The following is a 26,424-nucleotide window of genomic DNA, read 5'->3' as shown; positions in this document are numbered from 1 at the left end:
AGCATTTTGAAATTGCTGTCCTGACTCTCTGAAAGCATGCTACACGCACAGTTTAATATGCTGAGATCAAACAAGGAAGTCATTAGTTTAGATCTAGCTTCATAATGCATTTACCTTTTTCCACCATACTGCAATTCAAAACACCAGAGGAGGTGTGTTAAAACATTTCTAAATCTTATAATAAAACCTATGACTGATAAGATTTCAGCACATTTAATAGTGAGTGTACTTTTAACTGTGTAATGGTAATTTTATAACATTATTCAAAATTGTACGGTATAACAAGTGGGAGATATTTAATAGTGTTTCCAGCTCGGTGGAAGGTAAAGCTGGAAAAGGAACAACAGCAAGGTTATGCAGTTTGGTAGCATTTGGAGAAGGGGAAAGTGGGAGAGAAAATAGCCAGCAATTTGCTAAGGTGGTAAAATGATCACCCAATACAGAAAAGATACAGGGAAGAAGGAATAAGCCGGCACTAACATCAATGAATATTAGTATAGAATATTAAAATCTCTAGAGAAATTTTGGACTGGCTCCTGGTTAACCCACCCTAGACCTCTGAATCGCATCCAAGTTCTAGCCTGTAACAGCACTGACATTTTGTGGCCACATGACTCCCAGGGCACAGCCAGTACCTCTACCTCGCTCATTCCACAAGGAAGAGCAGACTGCAAGTGATAATTAGGCGAAGTATGGTATTGCATATGAACCGATTGATGTCTGTTTCCCTGTATCCAAACATCTGATGATCGGAGAAAAAAATCAACTTTAAAAAATAAAATCACTTTAAAACCCAAAGGACAAAGTAATTATTATTAATATTTTGAATTAAACATATCTCTTGTTCCCACTTATTTTCTTAATTAAGTTCTGCAAACCAATTTAAGTGAAGGGAGACGCACTCAATCTGCCAGTTACGGATTAGATCTGACCCCTGCATCGAATGACCCTGGACCTGGTGGTATATCATGGGGAGAAGTGTGTTGCTATATGAATATCAAATCTCAGTATGTTTCTGTAGTTCTTCACCGCATTGCAGGAATAGAGAGCCCAGATCATGCAAGAATAGAGAGCCCAGACTGCAGCGAGTCACGACTGTCATCACGCGCAACACCAAACAAAGCGACACAAGGAAGTTTTCAAAGTGGGCAATGAAAGCTCAGGCAAAGAGTAAGAAATCTAGAAAGGATCGCTGCCGACAGTGAAGCAAGGTATATCAGTAATGTAGATGCAGTCAGAATTGGAACACTCTAGCAATCTCAGGGGATTGTGGAGATGGGAAGAGAACTATCATGCCACCATTGCTCTGATGGGGAAATCATGCTGGACAAATCTACTGGAATTTTTTGAGGATGTAACTAGGAAAATTGACAGGGGAGAGTCAGTGGATGTGGTGTACCTCGACTTTCAGAAAGCCTTCGACAAGGTCTCACATAGGAGATTAGTGGGCAAAATTAGGGCACATGGTATTGGGGGTAGGGTACTGACATGGATAGAAAATTGGTTGACAGACAGAAAGCAAAGAGTGGGGATAAATGGGGCCCTTTCGGAATGGCAGGCAGTGACCAGTGGGGTACTGCAAGGTTCGGTGCTGGGACCCCAGCTATTTACAATATACATTAATGACTTAGACGAAGGGATTAAAAGTACCATTAGCAAATTTGCAGATGATACTAAGCTGGGGGGTAGTGTGAATTGTGAGGAAGATGCAATAAGGCTGCAGGGTGACTTGGACAGGTTGTGTGAGTGGGCGGATACATGGCAGATGCAGTTTAATGTAGATAAGTGTGAGGTTATTCACTTTGGAAGTAGAATAGAAAGGCAGATTATTATGTGAATGGTGTCAAGTTAGGAGGAGGGGGAGTTCAACGAGATCTGGGTGTCCTAGTGCATCAGTCAATGAAAGGAAGCATGCAGGTACAGCAGGCAGTGAAGAAAGCCAATGGAATGTTGGCCTTCGTAACAAGAGGAGTTGAGTATAGTAGCAAAGAGGTCCTTCTACAGTTGTACCGGGCCCTGGTGAGACCGCACCTGGAGTACTGTGGGCAGTTTTGGTCTCCAAATTTGAGGAAGGATATTCTTACGACTTAAATTTAGACTTATCATAGCTTTAAGGTGAGAAGTGCAAAGTCTAAAAATGAGCTTGGCAATGGTTGTACACTGAGAGGGGTGAGTGTTCTCTCTCCCCCTCCCTCCCCCTCCCTCCCCCTCCCTCCCCCTCCCTCCCCCTCCCTCCCCCTCCCTCCCCCTCCCTCCCCCTCCCTCCCCCCCCTCCCTCCCCCTCCCCCCCCCCCTCCCCCCCCCCTCCGTTCCCCTCCCTCCCCCTCCCTCCCCCTCCCCCCCCCCTCCCTTCCCCCCCCCCCCCCCCCACCACCACCCTAGTCGGCATACTAGTTTTACTGTTGTCCTGTTGAGTTCCTGTCTGTAACAATAAAAGACCTTTGAATGGAGCGATATAGGCGAGGTGCAGGTAAAAAGGTGATGACCCTAGCATTTCGTTCAGCACATTGTGAGGGACATTCCCTCTGCAAATATATAGGGTGCGGTGAAAATACACATGGAATGTTACGATCTCTCTATATTTTCAACAGAAGGAATGCTAAAGCTTATTAGAATGATTTTGTGGGATAAAGAGTTTGTCCTATAAGGACAGGTTAAGCACAAGAGGCCAATACACTCTACAATTTATAAAAAGAGGCAATCAAACTTAAGCAAACAAAATTCTTACAGGCAAGAAGGATACATTGATAATATTTGCCCTAGCTGTAGTGCATATAACCAGCAATGGTAATCTCTAAATAAAGGTTTAGTCAAACAGGATTAAAAGAAAGGAAATTTCTTCAATCAGCGAGTGGGGAATAACTGGAATTTTCTACCGAAGAGGGCTGCAGAGACTCAGCTGCAAAACCACAGAAACTGATAGATATTGGAATATTAAGGGAATCAAATATGGGTTAATGAAGAAAAATTGTGTCAAGTTAAGAGATCAATCATGTTCACGTAGAATGATGTACAGGGGGAAGTGACATAATGCAGTAGGCGATGTACAACAACCATGAGAACCAAGAGAAGGGAACACACAATAAATGACAGGATATTGAAAGGTGTGATCTGCTTCCATTATTTCTCAAAGCGGCAGACCAGATTTGATATGGTGCTTTCTTTTATTAGCCAAGGCACTGAATTTTTAACACAACAGAGGTTGTGCTAAAAATGCATATAGCACAAACTGGATCACAGCTTAACTATGCATTAAGTTCTCCACATTATCGCAAAGTTGTGATTATATTGGAGTGAGTACAGTGAAGATTTACAAGAATGTTATGAAGAATGAAAAAACTTAGCAATATGCAAAAAGATTGGATTGGCTGGGATTACTTGCTTTCAAACAGCAGAAACATTATAGACTAGAGATTGAAGTGAACAAATTTGCAAGAGCACAGTCAGGGAGGGTAATCAGGAAGAACCGGTTTCTTTTGATGGACAGGGAGGAACTGCAAATGCTGGTTTAAACCAAAGGTAGACAAAAAAGGCTGGAGCATCTCTGGTGAAAAGGAATAGGTGACGTTTCGGGTCGACACCCTTCTTCAGACCGAGAGTCAGGGGAAAGGGAAATGAGAGATGTGGACGGTGTTTAGGAGAAATGAATGGATTGTATGCAAAAACCAACAATAATTAAAGAAATGGGCGCCACCCAATAGGCCATTATTGGCTGTGTGATAGGTTATAACTAGTGTACAGAACTCAACAGGACGACAGTAAAACTAGTATGACAACTAGGGTGGGGGAGGGTCTGAGAGAGGATGCAAGGATTACTTGAAGTTCGAGAAATCGATATTCATACTGCCGGGTTGTAAGCTGCCCAAGCAAAATATGAGATGCTGTTCGTCCAATTTACGTTTGGCCTCACTAACAATGGAGGAGGCCCAGGACAGAAAGGTCAGTACGGGAATGGGAAGGGGAGTCAAAGTGTTTGGCAACTGGGAGATCATGTAGGCTGAGGTGGACTGAGCTAAAGTGTTCTGCGAAATGATGGTCAAGTGTAGTAGATGTTGTCTACATGGACCTTAACATGGCCCTTGACAAGGTTCCTCCTGATAAGTCGGTCCAAATTTAAAATCCATAGGATCAAAAGACAAGTCGTCAAATTGGATCCAAAAATTAACTTGGCAATAAGAGGATGCTGATGGAAGGATGCTTTCCTGATTGGAAAGCTGTGACCAGTAGTTTTCACAAGGGCTGGTACTGGGATATTTGATGTTTATGATTATATGTAAATGACCTAGATATTAATGAAGGAGGTATGATTAGCAAGTTTATAGATGTCATAACATTTATAGTTTTACAGTCAATGAGGGCTATCTTAGGCCACAAATGGAAAAGCGGTTAACTGAAAAATAGGGCAGAGCATTAGGAATGGAACGTAATCCTGGTTGAGAAAAAGGAGGGGTCAAGCAAACCCCTCCACGAGTATAAGAAGTGTGGGAGTACACTTCAGAAAGCAATCAGGAGGGTAAAAAGGGGACATGAAATGTAGCTGGTGGAGGAATATCCCAATATTTTTTTCAGGTATATTAATAAAATGATGGTGAAGGAATTAAAAATCCACATTACTGTCTTTGTGCAGAACCACAAGAGATGGGGGAGATATTAAATGAATACTTCTCATCTGTTCTGAGAAGATCATGGAAACTTAGAATGGCTGCAAGGACAAGCCATTTAACTATAGGCTGGTAAGTCTGATATCAGCAGTGGATAGGTTTTGGAGAGGAATCTACCATTGGTATTATAGGAGAGTGAGGAAATACATCCATGTTTACAACAAGGGGAGCCACCTCTGGATTTGGCCTGACCCACTGGCGTCGACGGACAAACGGTTGCCAAAACCCAACAGGCAGCCGCCACAATCCCCACCCAGAGCGGGTCCGAGGCTCATCTCCCGCTTGCCCCCAAAGACCGGGAACTGGAAGGAGAGAGTGGGCAACCCCACCGGAGGGAGGAGACAGTCGGCGACTCCGGCTGCATAAAGGGCCGGTAGGAGAACATTGTTCACATGGACATGGTGGCCTAACGGGTTTTGCCTGTGCCTTATGACCCTATAACTTCCCACTGATCAAAACATTACAGTAAGCATTTGACTTCTAAGAAAAAAATTCTGGGAGTATACAGACAGTATACGATTTAAAATGTTGCCTTTTTTGTGTATATTTAATGTAATCTTTTACAAGCTAAATATTGTAACGGATTGATGAATATTTAAATAGTTGTGTGACATTTTTGAATGCTCTTGTCTATTTGAATATGTTTTGATAACCAGAATCAGCAGTGGGCTTGGCTGAATTACTGTCAAGGTTTTGTTTTGCAGCTATCTGGTGAGCGAGTTTGATCTGACCCCACCCAGTTACGATAGGCGGACTCAATTCTCTCCTTTCTACAAGATTATATATACCTCTTACTGTAGGAAAAACATTAAAATGTACTAATAGCATCGCCCTGTAGCTCAGCTTGAATAATTATTTTATTATTTAAGTACTCTCAGAAACAACATGGCAAAATATTTTCAAAACACATTTCAGTTGAATAGACATCCTCAAAATAAGTTATGAATTTATAATTGAAGTTTCAGCAACCAAAATAATCTGAACATCTAGTTCAGGAATATACCTCTCCAGTTTTAGAAATAAACAATTTACTCAAAAGTCATTAAAATATTTTCAAACTTAAATGTGGTGAATATTGAAATAATTCAACAAAAGTCCAAATGTTGCTTTCCACATTCATGGGACATTGTGTTTATTCCTGTCACTGAAACAAATTTAACTAAGTATTGAAATAAAATAACAACATACAAAGCAATTTGGAATTCTTTTTGTAAAACCCAGGTCATAAAGTAATTCTCTACAGGTTTCCAGATCAAAAATCTTCACTCAATATATTATATAATCAATGGCCTCAATAGTTGGAGCAAAAAATTTGGTGACTCAATGTTAAAGGGTCATGGTGTACATAATCTAAGACTGCGACAATGGGAATGCAAGAATGGAATAATTAACTCCCCACTTCTCCATTATGCAATGTAGTAAACCTGTGCTTTTGAATCAAACAAATACTGAATAAGATGAAATATATAAAGCAGATTGTAAGCCACAATGAACAATTGAATTTTCCTTGTGGTTATGCAAGTTAGTGATACTGCAGTTTAATAATGATATAATATAATAATAATAATAATATATTCCTTTATTTGTCCCACACTGGGGAAATTTACAGTGTTACAGCAGCAAACTGGATAGCAAGAGATCATTCATTATAAATAAAAAATAAAGACAAGGATAAATTGTCATCAATTTACTGTGTATTCCTTAACAGTTACTGTTGACTGTGAGCAGTGCTGGTTGTGCAGTCTCACAGCAGCGGGAAGGAAGGACCTCCTATATCTCTCCTTCACACACTTGGGGTGAAGGAGTCTGTCACTGAAGGAGCTACTCAGCGCAGTGACAGTGTCCTGCATGGGGTGGGAGTTGTTGTCCAGCAGCGATGTTAGCTTTGCCATCATCCTCCTCTCTCCCACAGCCTGTATTGAGTCGAGGGGGCAACCCAGGACAAAGCTGGCCTTCCTAACCAGCTTGTTGAGTCTCTTCCCCTCCGCTGCTAAGATGCTGCTGCTCCAGCAGACCACTCCATAGAAAATGGCTGATGTAACCACAGTGTTGTAGAAGGTCCTTAGGAGTGCCCCCTGCACTCCAATGGACCCGAGTCTCCTCAGCAGATAAAGTCTGCTCTGGCCCTTTTTGTAAAGCGCATTGGTGTTTTCGGTCCAGTCCAGTTTATTGTTGAGGTAAACACCCAGGTACTTATAAGAGTCTACCCTCCCGATGTCCATTCCCTGGATGTTCACTGGTGTCGGGGGGACTTGGCTGCGCCTGCGGAAATCTACCACCATCTCCCTGGTTTTCCCCGCATTGATCCGGAGGCAGTTCCGCTGGCACCAGTCCACAAACTCCTTGATCAGTTCTCTGTACGCCCTGTCATCGTCGCCTGTGATGAGGCCAACGATGGCAGAGTCATCAGAGAATTTCTGCTAATATAGTGCTAATGCTGGAACTAATGAAATAGTTCCTTGCTATAGGGACCTTCCCTTCAATGGATTTATAAAGAATAAACAGTTCAGGCATAAACAAAAAGGAAAGCAATGCCATATCTTGCAAGATAAATGTCTTAGTTGGAAACAATAATTCCCGTTTTAAGTGCTTAAACATTAACTACTTTCAAGCAGTTGTCATAGGTAAATCATTAACAGATTCAAATGATAAATTAAATGTGTTGTTACAATATACTTTAATCTCCAAAGGAGCATAGAATGATCTTTACTTCTTGAAAATCTCTAATACTAGTTACTGCAAATATCAATAAATTAATATAATTCAAAAGATAAATGGATATGATTGTATGTTTGAAGATACCCAACTACACGTAAAAACAACTGACAACTTTCAGACGTTACACATATGCAATGAAGCCATTAGTCTTATACTGAGCACCAATCTAGTCAGCATCTTTGTGGCTGCAACCTGGATTCATGCCATTTTCCAAGGATCCTTGCACACATTATAATGCATGTCTACAGCAGCACGTTCTTAGAGCTGGTGTTCAGTAACATTGCAAAATTGTACATGAGTTTCAAAGGTGGGGAAAGTAGGACAGATTCAGGAAGCCAACTATCACATCTTGAATAGAACACTAGCAGCCATCAGATTACTGAATACTACAACACCAACTAAACTTTGAACAACAAACTGTCTTGTTTGCACTAGGCTGACTTCAGGCTTTTGTTTGATTTGCTATAATATTAGGATTTTTATTTATGGAACTTTTTTTTGTTTGTTTATTATGTTATCTATTGAGTAGTGACTTTGCACACCTGTTATACTGCTGCAAGTAAGAATTTAATTTACCATTTCGGTACACGTGACAAATAAACACTCTTGACCTCTCTTGACGCTTTAAGTGCTGGAGTAACTCATTAGATCAGGCAGCATCTCTGGTGGACATAGATAAGCAATATGTTGGTTTGGGACCTTCTTCAGACACCTCATCTTGAATGTCCCTTTTCATTAAAAATGGGCCAGAATCTTCTCCATGCCTGATAGAAGCTGAGGTTCAACCTGGCATTTTCCACTAAATATAGTTATTCAGGTTCAAACACTGAGTCGCTGCTGAGTGTCATGGCTTGTAAACTTCCCTCCGAGAATTCATTGAGCTACTGCAAAGCTCCTCCGGTTAATTAACAGACTGGCAGGCTGAATGCTCCTTCCACAGTCAAAAGCTTATTGAAAAACTGAAATATGATATGTTATTTGGGGAGAAATTGCTTGGCTTTTGCAACTGACAGAGTCTACAGAACTAGACTACAGTAAACCAAGCACAGAGCCAACACTGTTGGAGAGGAAGAGTCTCAAAATGTTGGGGGGAATGGGATTAAGAGGCAATAAAATTGAACACACCACAAATATATTTTTAGCTGGTGTTGAAGATTGTTCTGGACGTTCATATATCTGCAGGATATGATTGATATTGAGCACATGAGAAAAATGACATAGCCCAACATAGAAAAACAAATTCCACCACCTGGCTTTTATGGGTAAATGTGATAAAGGGAGTTTACAAATGATTGGAATGCTCTCCGACATGAAAACGTGGTGAAGTGTACAAGTACAGACCTAACCTACCACGCCAACTTGGGTTTGTGGTACTTCAATGTTTTGAAGCTAAACTTTTCTGATGACCGCAATGCATTATCTCAACAATTAACCTTTCCAAATATATATATATATATATATACAAAATCCCTCCCTTAACGCACACTATTTCCCATATTAAAATCTTCTGATCCAATCTTATGAAGTCATTTAGTCATAAAATACTACATTTCGAAATCATATTATACGAGACATTTTGACTGTGCTCGCCAACCATTCTTATAATAAATCCTACATTAATTATTAATAAGAATATAGCACCTACCCCTGGCAGACAGCTTTTTGGTATTAATGATTTTGGCAGCATATTCCTGTCCCGTCGAGATTTTCATGCATCGCCTCACCACCGAGAACGCTCCCCTGAAAGCAACATAGACATATAAATTTATACATCACCTGAACAAAAAAAAGGCACAGGTAAATAAAGAACGAAGCTTCACCAACGTATAACACTGCTTGAGTGCGGTTGGCACGCAAATAAAGTGATAGGGCGAACATAAAAAGAACAGAAATAATTCAACGCGCAGTGAAACAGTCCTGTTTTCCCAACATGAAAGCAAAAGCGTTAAGATTTCCGACCCATAAATCAGAGAACAGTTTAATCTTTAATAAGAACATTTTCCCACTTAATCAGATTTGCAAAAAAAAGGGGGTTAAAACCACAGCACACATTTTGCTAAAACTCTATGCCTGCAACCCATCGTCAATATAATTAATAGAAAGCCAATGATTTACACTGCACTTGACTGAAACACTATTGCGAACCTCTCTCTGTTCGAGCACTCATGCTTATCGCAAATGAAGTGCGCCAGAAACCCAACCATTCATTCAGAGACAAATATAAATCAGCCAGATTTGTTGCCCTACTTTCCAAGTTCCTCGAAGAGCTGGTATTCATCCGTGAACCTGGTGCAGGTTGTGGCCATGTCGACTGCTGTTCAAGCTGCTCGGTGCACACACCACCTGGCTCCAAGCGCACACAACACAACCCCCCTCGCCGTCCGCCTTCCTTCCTTCCTCCCGAGCCGAGCCCTGCTTGTTCCTGCACCGAGGAGAGGGTCGGAGCTGCTCCTCTCGTAACCGCACTCGTCGGGAGCTCAGCCACGGATACAGAGTGAGCGAGTGGAGCCGCCGCAGCTTCCTCCACCGACTTGTTCACCTCACTGTGTCCAGACTCCTCTCCTCACGCACACCTCCTGCTCCGCTCACTCTGTGACCTTGTTCCCCCCTCCGGCTGCTGTTTATCTTTCCTCTCAGGTAGGCAGGCGGCAGAGAGAGAGAGAGAGTCAGCAGCTCAGTCAGCTGCTCCGACCCTCTCACTGCAGCGGTAAGTGGCAAAGGCTAAGCAAAGCCCCGCTCAGTCCCCACTCAATGCAGAGGCACAGAGCAAAGCAAAGCCCCTCTCAATGTGCAGAGGCACAGAGCAAAGCAAAGCCCCTCTCAGTCCCCACTCAATGTGCAGAGGCACAAAGCAAAGCCTCTCTCAGTCCCCACTCAATGCAGAGGCACAGAGCAAAGCAAAGCCCCGCTCAGTCCCCACTCAATGTGCAGAGGCACCGAGCCAAGCCCCGCTCAGTCCCCACTCAATGCAGCGGTAAATAGCAAAGCAAAGCCTGGATCGGCTGCTTCTACATCTCGCGATATAAGTCACTGAACGGCGGTCTGGGCTGTTGCTGTTGCTGCGGCGGCGGGAGGGGAGAGAGGAGGGGACGGGGACTGACGTCAAGGGCCAACCAGGGCAAATCTTGGACTGCGTGCCGAGGAGAGGGATCACGAATGGAAAGCGACGGTGCAGACTGTGCCGAGAGTCTGGTCAAGCCATTGCATTGATGACAAACGGCGAGCGGCCGGTGCAGGGCAGCGCTGTGCAAAGATGTCCCTGCAGGGCAGCATAGACATGAGTGGATTGATGTGTGCCCCAGTGGTGTGCCCAGCCCAGCCCGGCCGTTTATGAACCATCAGTTTGTTTAATCTGTGGATGCATTAAATGTGCTCCGATCATCATTTTGCCTGATATCAGTCAATGACAAACTTAGCCCGTGGGGACCAGCCGGGCGAGTTGTGTCAGTCCGACCCCCGGGCTAGCTTGCACCGACCGTGGGCAGCGAGTGCTCCCCCGCCGCTCTCTGCCCTCCCGACCAATGCTCGCTCCCATCTAGGGCAAGTGGGGGTCACCGTGACCCACAGCAGTCCCCGGGGGCTTTATTAGTGGAGCACATAGGCGATTGCATCAGCATTGGTGGTGATTTGCCGGAGGGGCTGCGGGTTGAAGTGATGGCCGCTGATGATCGTGTGCATCTTTTGAGAGAGAGAGTCAGTCTCGCATATCGAGTGGTCCCCATGTCACCTCGCCGCTCCAGACTGCTGGAAAACGAGCACAATATGTGCAAACAATGCTGAGAGCAAAGGAATGTCGAAACCCGTGGAGATGGTTGCCATTGTCACAAAGATTTACGCAGAATTCTGCGTTATAAACGCGAGAAAACTGGTTCGTCTGCGTCTGGATGCTGGGACCAGAGCTGATGGCAGCCAGACACCGAATCTATCAGTGTTTCATTTTCGTTTCACACAGATTACAGCTCCTTAATTTCATTCCTAATCCGCATTTCCTTAACCCTCCAATCGTCCGATTTATGTGTGGGGGAGGGTGTGGATTTAGTGCAATTGTGCACCATTTACGAAAATAAACATAGTCCGGGTTCTGACTTCTGAATAGAAGTCATTGATAAAACGATGATTCACCATAAATGTCTTTCGTGGTTGATCTTTGTTCTAGTTCTCAGTGTGGTTGCCTGCGTTTGAAGATATCAAAAAACAAATCAGCTACAACTTTCAGTCGGAAGAAGGCTCCCATCCAGAAACGTAGTCTGCCCATTCCATTCACAGATGCTGCCTGGCCTGCTGAGTTCCTTCAGCACTTCTGTGTTTTGCTCAACTTTTCATAGATTTCATAAGATCATAAGTGATCGTAGCAGAATTAGGCCATTCGGCCCATTACGTCTACGCCATTCAATCAATCTCTCCCTTCTAGCCCCATTCTCCTGCCTTCTCCCCATAACCTCTGACACCTGTATTAATCAATCTCCGTGGCAATGCTACAGGATTAACTACCCTCAGCTGGAAACAAACTTCATTCTGCATGAGGTGGTTGAAGGCTCAATCTCCATTCATGAGCTAAATATTGTGGTCTCTGGTAGCAGTGAGAGGCAGTTACACGGTCAGAGATGTCGTTTTTAAATGCAGATGCTAAAGTGAAAGATAAAGATGCAGTGGAGGCACAAGAGATTGCAGATGCTGGAATTCTGAGCAAACCACAACATAACTCAACAGGCCAGACAGCATCTATGGATGGAAAATAATGGGAGATGTTTCTAGTCAGGATCCTTCTGTCCTTTTCCCCCCATAGATGCTGCCTGGTCAGCTGAGTACCTCTCGCACTTTAGAAACATAGAAACATAGAAAATAGGTGCAGGAGTAGGCCATTCGGCCCTTCGAGCCTGCACCGCCATTCAATATGATCATGGCTGATCATCCGGCTCAGTAACCTGTACCTGCCTTCTCTCCATACCCCCTGATCCCTTTAGCCACAAGGGCCACATCTAACTCCCTCTTAAATATAGCCAATGAACTGGCCTCAACTACCTTCTGTGGCAGAGAATTCCACAGACTCACCACTCTCTGTGTGAAGAAATGTTTTCTCATCTCGGTCCTAAAAGACTTCCCCCTTATCCTTAAGCTGTGTCCCCTGGTTCTGGACTTCCCCAACATCGGGAACAATCTTCCCGCATCTAGCCTATCCAACCCCTTAAGAATTTTATATGTTTCTAGTGCAGACTTTGTTCTTGGTTATTGATTAAGTGGTTTTGTATCAAATATTTTTTTGAAGGGTGCTTTCCTTGTTATCCCAACCAATGTTTGTACTTGAAATAACATCGCTGTACTGGCTATGAAGATATTACTTTTTTTGGAACTAGCCTTTCATAAGTAGGTTGCTAAGTGAATACAAAATATAATGCTTAATTGGCTGTTTGATTTGACTGTAAGAGTCTCGCCTTCTTTGCCATTGACATTTTCTGTGAAGAGTTGGTTTGTGAGGGGAATCAAACTCTATCGAAGCCTATAGTCAGCATGTTTGATGTTACAGGAATTTTGCAAGGTTAGATATTCCCAAACATGGATGAAATGCTGGACCAAAAGCATTGGTTGATGGTTGGTGCAGACTCAATGGGCCAAAGGCCTGTTTCTTTGTTGTATTTCTCTACAACTAACTAGTATGAGTAGAGAATGCTGGTTCCGAGAACAGAGACTGCAAATATATGAAATTCAATAATATACATTCAAGAAATTTTGCTAATATGCAAAAAAAAAGTTTACAAAGCACAGATCTTGGGGAGTGGCAGTGACAGTGACAGTAAGCAAGGTGGTGAGAGTATCCTTAGTGCCCTGTTTCTTACATGGGACATTATTTCTAGATTTGTTTTGTGTAACCCATCTCATTTATTGGGACAAAGTGGCACGGGGGATGGATTGCAACAGGGCACTGAGATAGATATATAATTGGGAAAATTGCCCAGGGACAGCACTGTGGTGCAACGCGGTAACAGGCCCTTTCGGCCCACCGGGGCTGCGCCGACCAGCGATCCCCGCACATTAACACTATCCTATACCCACTAGGGACAATTTTTACATTTATCAAGCCAATTAACCTACAAACCTGCACGTCATTGGAGTGTGGGAGGAAACCGAAGATCTCGGAGAAAATTCACGCAGGTCACGGGGAGAACGTACAAACTCCATACGGACAGCACCCGTAGTCGGGATCGAACCCGGGCATCTGGCGCTGTATTCGCTGTAAAGCAGTAACTCTACCGCTGCCCTCACAGCACTAGAGACCTGGATTTGATCCTGACCTCAGGTGTCGTCTGTGTGGAGTTTGCACATTGTGACGACATGGATTTCCTCCAGGTGCTCCGGTTTCCTCCCACATCCCACAGACGTGCAGGTTTGTGGGTTAATCGGCCTCTGTAAATTGTCCCTTGCGTGTCGGGAGTGAATGAGAAAGTGGGATAACACAGAACTGATAGGAATTTGTGATGTGTGGTTGACATGAATTCAATGGGCTGAAGGACCTGTTTCCATGATAAATCTAAACTAATTTGATTTTAGTTTGTAAATAATAATTTCTGCTGGATGTGCCAATAAAATATTGGGCAAAACCCACACAGCGATGAACTCAGATTCAAACGTTCACACTTATGGTTATCTGGAGGATGACCAGAGGAAGGGGTAGAGAAAGATACAATTACAATGTTAAGAGGTATTTGGACATGTACTTGGATTGGAAAGGCGTAGAGGGGTTCAGGCCTAATGCAGACAAATGGGATGTGTGTAGATAGTCATCACAGTCAGAGGGACAAGATGGGCCAAAAGGGCCAATTTCTATGATTCGGTGTTTGAATAAGGTCACCCCCCCCCCATTCTTCTAAACTTCAAGCAACGCAGCTACAAATGCTCTAGCCTATCTCACAATGAGCTGGTTGTATATCTTTTGAACTGTCTCTAATAGTATTATATATTTTTATAATCTGCACCATATTCTAGGTGTCTTCATCAACACCTTGTACAACTATAACAATAGAAACCTATTTTAAGATTCTAATTCCTTCTCAATAAATGTCAATTTGCCAGTTACCTTTTTTTATTTTTTTTTATTTTTATTTAAAAAAAATTTTTTTATTTATTTATTTTAATCAAAAAATACTTTATTCAAATAATAAATATCATTCACAAAACATATTTTTAAACAAGCCCATCCGACATTTCCGGAGGTTACATTCGATATAGGCATTACTTAGACATTTACTTACATTTAGACATTTACCCAGTATCCCTTATTTGGAGGGGCGTCTCTCTCCACCACACCCTGCCCCCCCATGTCCAGCAGCGGAAGGACCCTAGACTGTGCTCCTCCCCCACAGGGCCTTAGCGTTGGCTGCCCCAAGCTTCAGTGCGTCCCTCAGCACGTACTCGTGCAGTCTGCAGCGGGCCAGTCGGCAACATTCTTTGACGGACAGCTCGCTCCGCTGGGAGGCCAACAAGGCTCGGGCAGACCAAAGAGCGTCTTTCACCGAGTTGATGACCTTCCAGCAGCACTCGATGTCAGTCTTGGAATGCGTCCCTGGGAACAGTCCGTAGATCACAGAGTCCTCTGTGATGGAGCTGCTCGGAATGAATCGTGACAGGGACCCGTGCAGACCTCTCCAGACTCTCTTGGCAAATCCACACTCTGTGAAGAGGTGGGCCACCGTCTCCTCTCCGTAGCAGCCGTCCCGGAGGCAGCGTGCGCTGGTAGTGAGGTTCCGGCGGTGCAGGAAGGATCTGACTGAGAGGGCTCCCCTCACCACCAGCCAAGCCAGGTCTTGGTGCTTGTTGGTTAGTTCTGGCGATGAGGCATTTTGCCAGACAAGCTGGGCAGTCTGCTCTGGGAACCACGCCACAGGATCCATGGAGTCATTCCCCTGCAGTGCCTGCAGGACGTTCCGTGCTGACCACTGCCCGATGGACTTGTGGTCAAAGGTGTTGGTCCGGAAGAACCTTTCCACAAACGACAGATGGTTCGGCAATGTCCAGCTGACTGGCACATTGCGTGGCATCTGCGCCAGGCCCATCCTTCGCAACACCGGGGACAGGTAGAACCTCAGCAGGTAGTGGCATTTGGTGCCCATGTGCCTTGGCTCTATGCTCCGCCTGATGCAGCCACACACGAAGGTGGCCATCAGAATGAGGGCGACATTGGCACGCTTTTACCCCCGTTGTCTGCCGACTTGTGCATCGTGGCTCGTCGCACCCAGTCCATCGCCGACCCCCAGATGAAGCGGAAGACGGCCCGGGTGATCCCCTTGGCGTAGGAGGGAGGGACGGGCCACACTTGCGCCAAGTACAGCAGCCCCGAGAGCACCTCACACCTGATGACCAGGTTTTTCTCCGTGATGGAGAGGGAGCGCTGCTTCCACAGCTCCAGCTTCTTCCCCACCTTGGCTATCCGCTCCAGCCAATTTTTGTTACATGCCTCAGCCTCCCCGAACCAGATCCCCAGCACCTTCAGGAAGTCAGGCTTGATGGTGAAGGGGATGGAAGATCGGTCGGGCCAGTTGCCAAAGAGCATGGCCTCGCTCTTCCTGCGGTTTACCCTGGCCCCCGTGGCCTACTCAAACTGGTCGCAGACGCTGATCAGTCTGCGGACCGACCCTGGATCCGAGCAGAAGACGGCGATATCGTCCATGTACAGGGAGGCCTTGACCTGAGTGCCCCCACTGCCTGGCAATGTCACTCCTCTTATGCTCGCATCCTTCCTGATGGATTCGGCAAAGGGTTCAATGCAACAGACGAACAAGACAGGGGAGAGAGGGCAACCCTGCCTGACTCCAGACCTGACGGGGAAGCTGTCTGATTCCCACCCATTAATTTGGACTGCACTACAGATATCGGTGTAGAGCAGTTGTATCCACTTCCTGATTCCCTCCCCAAAGCCCATTTTGGAGAGCACGTCCCTCATGTACGTGTGCGATATCCTGTCGAAGGCCTTCTCCTGGTCCAAGCTGACCAGGCAGGCATCCACCCGTCTGTCCTGCACGTAGGCAATGGTATCTCTCAGCAGCACCAGGCTGTCTGAGATTTTCCTGCCAGGTACAGCACAGGTTTGGTCTGGGTGGATCACCCGTCCCAGAGCAGACTTGACCCGGTTGGCGATGGCCTTAGACAGGATCTTGTAGTCTACATTTAACAATGTGATGGGTCTCCAATTCCTTATGTCATTCATCTCCCCCTTCTGCTTGTAGATCAGGGTGCTGCTGCCCTTCCTCATAGAGTCTGACATGCTGCCGGCTAGAAGTATGTCGTTGTACACTTCCAGCAGGTCCGGGCCCACCCAGTCCCACAGAGCCGAGTACAACTCTGCCGGTAAGCCATCGCCTCCGGGAGTTTTACTCGAGTCAAAGGAACGGATGGAGCCAGTCAGCTCTTCCAGAGTCAGTGGTTGGTCCAGACTCTCCCGCTTGCTGTCGTCCAAGACTTCCGTGATGGAGGACAGGAAGTTCTGGGAGGCGGTGCTCCATAAAAGTATCTGCAGATCTTTAGCATGTCTGTCTGCGAGGATGTTACCGAGCCGTCCTCCTCCCTAAGGCTTTTTATCACAGAGCTCCCCCTGTGAACCTTATGGAAGAAGAAACGTGAGCACGTCTCATCCTGCTCAACATGGCGGACCCTGGACCGGAAGATGATCTTGGAGGATTCAGAGGTAAAGAGCCGAGCTTGCCGGCCCTTCAACTCTCTCAGTTCCTCCCTCACATCCACCCCTCTCCTCTGCAGAAGGAGCAGTTGCTGCAAATCTGTCTGGAGTTGACACAATTCCCTCTTACCAGTTACCTGCTTAACAACTTGTTGAACTTGATTGCTAACATTTTGTGAGCCATGCACTAGAACATCATGTATTTGCAGTCTCTCCATTTAGATAATAATCTGCTTTTTATTTCTCTTACTTAAATGCATGACCTCATGTCTCGTCATTTTAATCTGTTCAGTGCCACACCCGAGTATAGTGAATAGGTTAATCTCCATTTGCCAGATTTTTACCCAATCACTTAATCTATCTAGAATAGAAGGGTTTCAACCCGAAACGTCACCCATTCCTTCTCTCCAGACATGCTGCCAGTCCTGCTGAGTTACTCCAGCATTTTGTGTCACTACCTTCGATTTAAACTAGCACCTGCAGTTCCTCCCTACACACTTAATCTATCTATATCTCATTGCAAAATCACAAGATCGTTGTCACAACATGCCCTGCTGCCTATTTAATTTGGCAAACTTGGAAACTTCACATTCCATTTGCTGCTCCAGGTCATTTATGTAAATAGTTAAAAAAATGAAAGATGAGATTGGAACACTGCTTACATGCCTGAAAAGGACTAGTTTATTGCAACTATTTTTTCTATGTGGCAGCCAATTTTAATCCTTACTAACACATTCCCTCTCACCTGCCGGGTTTTTAATTTATACTCCAGCCTCAAAAATACCTTTTGTAAATACAGGTTGCCCTCTATCATCCCTTCCTGGCTCACCCTCAAAAACATTGAGCAAATTTGTCAAACGAAATTTATCTTTATTTTTAAAATATTGACTAGGTTTGACCAAATTGCTTTCCTAAATGATTAGTTATTTCCTAATTGATTATTGACCTTCAACAAAAGGAAAACATAGTCACAATGCGAACTTAATGTTTAGTAACCAATATTTTGATTAAACACAAATTGATTCTACAAAGTGCTCCTTGAATCTAACTGCAAACATACTGCTAATTTTCTAAACTAATACGTATAACAATGATTAAAAAAAGGAAGAAAGACACAAAAAGCTGGAGTAACTCAGCGGGACAGGCAGCATCTCTGGAGAGAAGGAATGGGTGACGTTTTGGGTCGAGACCCTTCTTCAGACTGGACAAAAGGAGTTTACCCTGGTGTGGGAAGGCAGTATTCCAACAAAGTCTTGTCACAAGAATTTTAAAAGAATTAAGATTTGCAATAGCTTTACGTTGAATATTTTATTGTTGAAAACATCACAATTGTATGAAAAGCATGAAACAAACTCTCCCAAGAACAATACTCTTCATCCAAGTACCTAGTTTCATCATTTTGCCTTTCAATAAACTGACAGATTATGAAGGGTTCCGCATGGACGCCTTAAGAGAATGTTTGTAAAAGCTGCAAATGCTGAATTACTCAGTGGGTCTGGTATAATATCTGAGGAGATAAAAATGTTAAGTTCAGATAAAAGATCTGTGACCCAAAATGTTAACTTTTTATTCTCACTGCAAATGCTGTCTAACCTTTTGGGACAAATGCTTTTTCAGTTTTTCTTTCAGAATTCCACCATCTGCAGGTTTTTAACTGAAAGATTGTCGCTGTAGTGAAAATGTTGTGAAACCCACCTTCTTACGAAAATATGCTGGATTTGAGCAGCCATGCAAACCTTTGTACTCAAGAGAATAATTCATTTCTTCTGCCTAAACCATAAAACATAGAACAGAACAGCACAAGAACAGACCCATTTGCCCACAATGCCTGTGTCGAACATAATGCCAAGAAAACTCATAACCGTCTGCTCATGATCCATCTCCCTCCATTCCCTGCATATCCATGTGCCTATCCAAAAGTCTCTTAAGTGCCACTATTGTATGTGCCTCCACCACCACCCCTGGCAATGAGTTACAGACACTCACCTTCCTCTTTGTACAAAATCTTGCCACATCTGCTAGGGCAGCACGGTGGCGCAGCGGTAGAATTGCTTCCTTACAGTACTTGCAGCACCAGAGACCCGGGTTTGATCCTGACTACGGGTGCTGTCTGTATAGAGTTCTCCCTGTGACAGCGTGGGTTTTCTCCGAGATCTTTGGTTTCCTCCCACACTCCAAAGACGTACAGGTATGTAGGAAAATTGGCTTGGTATAAGTGTAAATTGTCACTAAGGTGTGTAGGATAGTGTTAATGTGCGGGGATCACTGGTCGTTGCGGATTCGATAGGCCTGTTTCCGCACTGTATCTCTAAAACTAGAAACTAAACAAAAACATTGCCCATCTCACCTTAATGCAAAGTCTACTAGTATTTGATATTTCCATCCTGCAAAAAAGGTTCTGACTGTCTACTCTATCTAATCCTCTCATAGTTTTATATACTTCTATCAGGTCTCCCCACAAGTTTCGGTGTTCCAGAGAAAACACGCACGTATGTCCAACCTCCTCCTGTAGCTAATAACCCCTTAATCCATACTAAAATTCTGGTAATCCTCCTCTGCACCCTTTCGAAAGCCTCCACACCCTTCCTCTAACTGCACACAATATTCCAAATGCAAAGTCGTACAAAGCTACAACATGTGCTTCTGACACTTTTATTCAATGCCCCAACTAATGAAGCCAATCAAACCTTATGCCTTCTTCACCACTTGTCCACAAAGGAACTCAGGTCCTTTGGAGTGCAGAGGGCACTCCTAAGGACCTTCTACAACACGGTGGTTGCATCGGCCATTTTCTATGGAGTGGTCTGCTGGAGCAGCAGCATCTCAGCGGCGGAAGGGAAGAGACTCGACAAGCTGGTCAGGCAGGCCAGCTCTGTCCTGGGTTGCCCCCTCGACTCAGTGCAGGTGGTGGGAGAGAGGAGGATGATGGCAAAGCTAACATCGCTACTGGACGACTCTCACCCCATGCAGGACACTGTCACTGCACTGAGTAGCTCCTTCAGTGACAGACTCCTTCACCCCAAGTGTGTGAAGGAGAGATATAGGAGGTCCTTCATTCCCGCTGCTGTGAGACTGCACAACCAGCACTGCTCCCAGCAAACGAGTCAACAATAACAGCTAAGAACACACAGAAAACTGATGACAATTTATGTATCTTTTATTTATAATGAATGATCTCTTGCTCTCTTGTTATCCACTTTGCTGCTGTAACACTGTAAATTTCCCCGGTGTGGGACAAATAAAGGAATATATTATTATTATTATATTGTATTTTACTGGCCTTTAAATGACTCACACGTGTCACTCACTCACTCACTCACTCACTCACTCACTCACTCACTCACTCACTCACTCACTCACTCACTCACTCACTCACTCACTCACTCACTCACTCACTCACTCACTCACTCACTCACTTGTGTTGCCATTTTCAGGGAGTTATGGACTTGGACACCAAGATTCCACTGTACCTAAATACGGTTAAGAGTCATGCCATTAATTATATCTTTTCCCTTACATTCAACCTCCCAAAGTGCAAACCTCATACTTGCTTAGATTAAACTCCATCTGCCATTTCTCCGCCCATTAATGGATAGTCCACAAATCCGAGAAAAGAACATACTGAATCATGTGTTGGAAAGTGAACCTGGCCAGTTGACTGGTGTTACAGTGGAGGAGGCATTTTGGGGATCACAGGTTTTATGATTGTTTTGAATAGGCTGGGCCTTGCTAAATTTGATGCACAGTTGGACCAAGGCAGATTGCAATATTATTAGGCACAAGCTTAGGAGGGTACATTGGAAGCTGCTGTAACTACTTTAAGGGTGGCACGGTGGCGTAGCAGTAGAGTTGCTGCCTTACAGCGCCAGAGACCCAGGTTCAATCCTTACTGCGGGTGCTGTCTGTACAGAGTTTGTACGTTCTCCTCGTGACCTGCATGGGTTTTCCCTGGGTGCTCCGGTTTTCTTCCACACTCTAAAATCGTAAAGGTTTGTGGAATAATTGGCTTGGTACAATTGCAAATTTTCCGTCGAGTGTAGGATAGTGCAAGTGTTCTGGGGATTACTGGTCGGCGCGGACTCAATGGGCCGAAGGGCCTGTTTCCGCGCCATATCTCTAAACTAAACTAAACCAAATTGGGTGAGTCCACATCTGACACATATGAGTCATTTAAAGGCCAGTTCATCAATATTCAGGATCTGCATGTTGCAGTAAGGAGGAGGGATAAGTATGGCAAAGTAAGGGAACCTTGAATGACCAAAGAGGTTGTAAATTTAGTCAAAAATTAAAAGGAATGCAGCAAGGTTAAAGAGGATGGAATTATACAGGGCTTTTGAAGAATATAAAGAAAGGAGGAAAGAACTCAAGCAGACATTTAGAAGGCCCAACAGATGCTATAAAATAGCTTTGATGAGTTGGAATAAAGAAAAGCCCAAAGCATTTTATGCCAACATTAAAACGAAGAGGTTAAGAAAGGAACCGCACAAGGATAAAGGAGGGAATTTGTGCTTGGAGTCTGGGGATTTAGGCAAGGTACTAACCAAGAACTTTGCATCTGTTTTCACTAGGGAGATGAACATGGGGACAGTGAGATCAGTGTGGAGAATACTAACATGCCAGGGCAATGCAAGATTAAGAAGGATAAGACATTGGGGCTCTTGAAGACCATAAGGGTGGATAAATCCCCAGGACCTGATGGGATCTATCCCAGGTTATTGAGAGAGGCAAGTGAGGAGACGCGGGAGTGTTGAAAAAGATCTTCTCTAGCCACGGGCAAGATCCTGGAGGACTGGGGCATAGTTAATGTTGTTCTTTTATTTCACGAGGGATGTAGGGAGAATCCAGGAGATTACAGGCTATTGAGCCTCATGTAAGTAAAGTAATGGAGCCTCATGCGGAAAGTAATGGAGAGGATTCAGCAGGATAGGATTCACTCCCAGTTGGGAAAGAATGGGTTTATTAGCGACAGTCACCATGGCTTTGTACACGGCAGGTCGTGTCTTACTAACTTCATTGAGTTTTTTTGAAGAGGTGACAAAGGTGATCGATGAGGGTAGGGTGGAGGGTGTTGTGTATATGGAGTTAGCAAGTGCAGTTCTGGTCGCTCCATTACAATAAGGATGTGGAGGCTTTGGAAAGGATGCAGAGAAGGTTTACCAGAATGATGTGCGGATTAGGGAGTACTAACTATCTGGAGAGATTGGACATACTTGAATTGTTTTATCTGGAACATTGTGGGGAAATCTGATTGAAATATATAAAATTATGAGAGGGATAGATAGGGTAGACTGGCAGAATCCTTTTCCTAGGGTGGAAAAATCAAATACTAGAGGCCATAGCTTTAAGGTAAGAGGGGCAAAGTTTAAAGAAGATGTGCGAGGCAAGTTTTTATTTTTACACAGAGGGTGGTGAGTGCCTGGAACATTCTACCGGGTTGATGGTCGAGGTAGATACGGTTGAGGCATTTAAGAGTCTTTCAGATAGGCATATGGATAAGCAGGGAATGGGGGGATATGGATTATATTCAAGCAGATAAGAGTTAGCCTTGGCATCATGATTAGGACAGACTTTGTGGGCTGAAGGCCCCGTTCTTGTGCTGTACTCTTCTATGTTGTAATTCTGTAGCTGATCTATGTCCCACTGTATACTTTGACAGCCCTCCTCACAGTCCATGACCCCAACGATCTTGGTGCTATCTGCAAACTTACTGACCAAGCTGCCTATATTTACGTTCAAGTCATTTGTATTTCTACACACACACACACACACACACACACACACATATATATATATATAGTCATATATATTTATATAATCAGTCAAATAATCATCATTAACATCTTCATTTAGATATTTAGCATATTCCACTTTATTCTAATTAATTATTGCAACACGCAAAGCTTTTATTTGAAGTCTGACCTACATATCTGATAACAAGTGAGGGTAAAATTATCCTGAAATCTGATTTCTCAAGACATTTTAAGTCTGTACAATTCTGTCATTAGAAGCTTAGTGCAAAGGTCATGCTTATGTCCATTTCAAGCATCTCCTGGTCTCTCAATTTCCACCTCCAGTCCCAGGTTTATTTGGATCCATGGGTCTCTGGTCCCTGGTCCCAGGCTCTTGTTCTGTCCTTCAGTCGCAGACTTTCTGGTCTTTGATCCCTACTCACAGACTTATTCTGATCCCTGGTTATTCTGGTTACTGCTCCGTCTGGTCCATCTGTCTCTGGTCTCTCAGTTTCTGTTTTTCAGTCTCTGGCCACTGTTTCCAAGTTCATTCTGATCTCCGGGTCTTGGGTTAGGACAGATATCAGGTGAGTCAATGTAGATGCAAAATGCTGGAGTAACTCAGCAGGACAGGCAGCATCTCTGGAGAGAAGAATTGGGTGAAGCTTCGGGTCGAGACCGTTCTTCAGACTGATGTCAGGGGAATGGGCGGGACAGTCAGAAGGCAGTGGAGGCCAATTCTCTGGATGCTTTCAAGAGAGAGTTAGATAGAGCTCTTAATGATAGAGGAGTCAGGGGATATGGGGAGAAGGCAGGGACGGGGTACTGATTGTGCATGATCAGCCATGATCACAGTGAATGGCGGTGCTGGCTTGAAGGGCCGAATGGCCTACTCCTGCACCTATTGTCTATTGTCTATTGTCAATGTTATAGATTCATAGAACAATACAGCAAGGTAACAGGCCCTTTGACCCAACTCATCCTTGCCGACCATGATGCCCAAACAAAGCGAGTCCCATTTGCCCTCATTTGGTCTATATCCCTCTAAACCTTTCTTATCCATGTACCTGTCCATGGGTCTTTTATTGTTGTTATAGTGCCTGACTCTACTACCTCCTCTGCTAGCTCATTCCATGGATCTACCATCCTCTGAGTGAAAAGGTCTGAATGTCCCTCAGGCTCCTATGAAATCTTTCTACTCTCACCTTAAACCTATCTGCTCTAGTTCTTGATTTCTCTATCCTGGGTAAAAGATTCTGAGCATTCACCCTATCAATCCCCTCGTGATTTTATACACCTCTGTAAAGATCACCAATTAGCTTCTTGCTCTCCGAGGATTCAAGTTCTAGTCTGTCCAAACAAACCCTATTGCTCAGGCCTTTGAATCCTGGCAACATTCTCATAAATCTTATCTGCACACTTTCCAGCTTAATATCATTCTTCCCATTGCAGGGTGACCACCCCCTCCCCCAGAAAACTGATGTCCCAGATCCCAATGGGGTATTTAACATATGAGGCAGCATGGTGGGCTAATGTTTTCTGTGGATTTTGAACCATCAGGTTAGGTTGTGAGCCCATCTGGGATGGGAATAAACAAATTAAGAAACAAGTTAAATTTAGCTTGCATCACTTAAAGTTGAGGTAGATTACAGCTGGGGTAGATTCAGGGAGTCTTGCAGGAAATGAATCAGCCTGGAAACATTTAAGAAAGCCACAGCGTGGAAGAGAATAAACTCCAAGGATTTTGGATGCTTTATCGAGGATCTTGGTAAAGAGATGGAAAGGAGATTAGACATTGACCTAGAATTATAGTGCATCTAAAAATACACATGAAAGCAAGCAGAGCTCTGGAGGGAAAGCACACTCGGCAGTGATATTCAGCCATGCATTACACTGAGGATATTTTGCACAGTCGACCATATATTACAAGAGAAAAATAGGTTAAAAAGGTTTTCATATGACAAAAGATATAACAATAATATATAAGATAAAACAATAAGGACGGCACAGTGGCTCAGTGGTAGATTTGCTGACTTACAGCACCAGAGACCCGGGTTCGATGTTGACTACAGGTGGTGTTTGTAGAGAGTTTATACGTTCTCTCCGTGACCTGCATGGGTTTTCTCCGGGACCTCCGGTTTCCTCCCGCACTCCAAAGGCATACAGGTTCGTAGGTTAATCGGCTCAGTATAATTGTAAAGTGTCCCTAGTCCCTAGTGTGTGTAAGTGTGCAGGGATTGTTCGTCGGCCCGGACTCGGTGGGCCAAAGGGCCTGTTTCCGCGCTGTATTTCTAAACTAAACTAAAAAAATAATAATAAGCAGGACGAGGTCATTAGTCCACTTGATCCTGTTTGAATGAATGAATGAATGAATGAATAAATGAATAAATGAATAAATGAATGAATGAATCAGTTTATTGGCCAAGTATGTACACATACAAGGAATGTGCCTTGGTGCTCCGCTCGCAAGTAACAACACGAACATACAATAAACAATTAAGAATAAAGCATAAAACATTAAAACATTAAGTGTACAACATTACGGTTTAAACATGTGAATGAAATAAACCAGAGCAAAAAGAGACTACAGACTTTTGGTTATTATAGATCTACTACTCGCTGAAAAAAAGCTGTTTTTATGTGTGGCTGTGGCTGCTTTGACAGTCTGGAGTCGCCTTCCAGAGAGAAGTGCTTCAAAGAGTTTGTGGCCAGGGTGAGAGGGGTCAGAGATGATCTTGCCCGCTCGCTTCCTAGCCCTTGCAGTGTACAGTTCATCAATGGGGGGAAGGTTGCAGCCAACAACCTTCTCAGCTGATCGAACGATTCGTTGCAGCCTCCGGATGTCGTGCTTGGTGGCTGAGCCAAACCAGACCATGATGGAGAAGGTGAGGACGGACTCAACAATGGCAGTATAGAATTGGACCATCATTGCCTGTGGCAGATTGTGTTTCCTCAGCAGCTGCAGGAAGTACATCATCTGTTTGGCCTTTTTGACTGACCCCCCCATTTAAGGTCCTTGGTGATGATGGTTCCAAGGAACTTAAATGACTCCACAGATGTGACTGTGGTATTGTTGATGGTGAGAGAGCTCTCCTAAAGTCTACAATCAGTTCCACTGTCTTGAGCATTGAACTCCAGTTGTTGCGATGGCATCCGGACGCCAGCTGTGTCACATCCTGTCTGTAGGCAGATTCGTCCCCATCCTGGATCAGTCCAATCAGGGTAGTGTCATCCACAAACTTGAGAAGCTTGACAGAGGAGTCTGTGGAGGTGCAGTCGTTGGTGTAAAGAGAGTAAAGGAGAGGGGAGAGTACGTAGCTTTGTGGTGCTCCTATGCTGAGGGTCTGCGGGTCAGAGATGTGCTTACCCAGCCTCACATGCTGCTTCCTGTCCATCAGGAAGTTGATGATCCACTGACAGAGAGGTTCAGGCACAGTCAACTGGGAGAGTTTGGAGTGTAGTAGCTTGGCATCCAACAAGATCATATTTTTGTTTGTTTGGCATCCAACAAGATTATATCTGTTCTTCAATTACAATGCCATTTTCCAGGCATATTCCCATATATTCCTTCATCTCAAAATCTAAGTTTTGTTTTAGAATGCAGTCAATGACTGATAATCCATAACTCTCTGGGTTGGAGAATCCCAAA

The 26,424-nt window shown here is 44.3% G+C and overlaps 1 protein-coding gene across 10 annotated transcripts in view; it reads right to left on the bottom strand.

Moving 5' to 3' along the window:
- LOC144595271 (calcium/calmodulin-dependent protein kinase type II delta chain) overlaps nt 1-10,616 on the bottom strand; it is a 225,769-nt gene extending 215,153 nt beyond the window's left edge. For 2 of the 10 annotated variants that reach the window (XM_078402575.1, XM_078402623.1), the window contains exons 1-2: nt 9,627-10,616; nt 9,025-9,119 (exon numbers count right to left, since the gene is read on the bottom strand). In XM_078402575.1, coding sequence (XP_078258701.1) covers nt 9,025-9,119; nt 9,627-9,685 — 154 coding nt within the window. In that variant the 5' untranslated portion in view covers nt 9,686-10,616. The remainder of the gene's footprint in view (nt 1-9,024; nt 9,120-9,626) is intronic. The other 8 variants (XM_078402598.1, XM_078402614.1, XM_078402590.1 and 5 more) reach the window with 5 other exon arrangements.
- Between the last annotated feature and the right edge of the window lie 15,808 nt (nt 10,617-26,424).

The sequence above is a fragment of the Rhinoraja longicauda genome, chromosome 1 (assembly GCF_053455715.1).
Source record: "Rhinoraja longicauda isolate Sanriku21f chromosome 1, sRhiLon1.1, whole genome shotgun sequence".
Lineage (NCBI taxonomy): Eukaryota > Metazoa > Chordata > Chondrichthyes > Rajiformes > Arhynchobatidae > Rhinoraja > Rhinoraja longicauda.
Note: the sequence above shows the minus strand (reverse complement) of the source record. Positions and strands in the feature narration are given on the sequence as shown.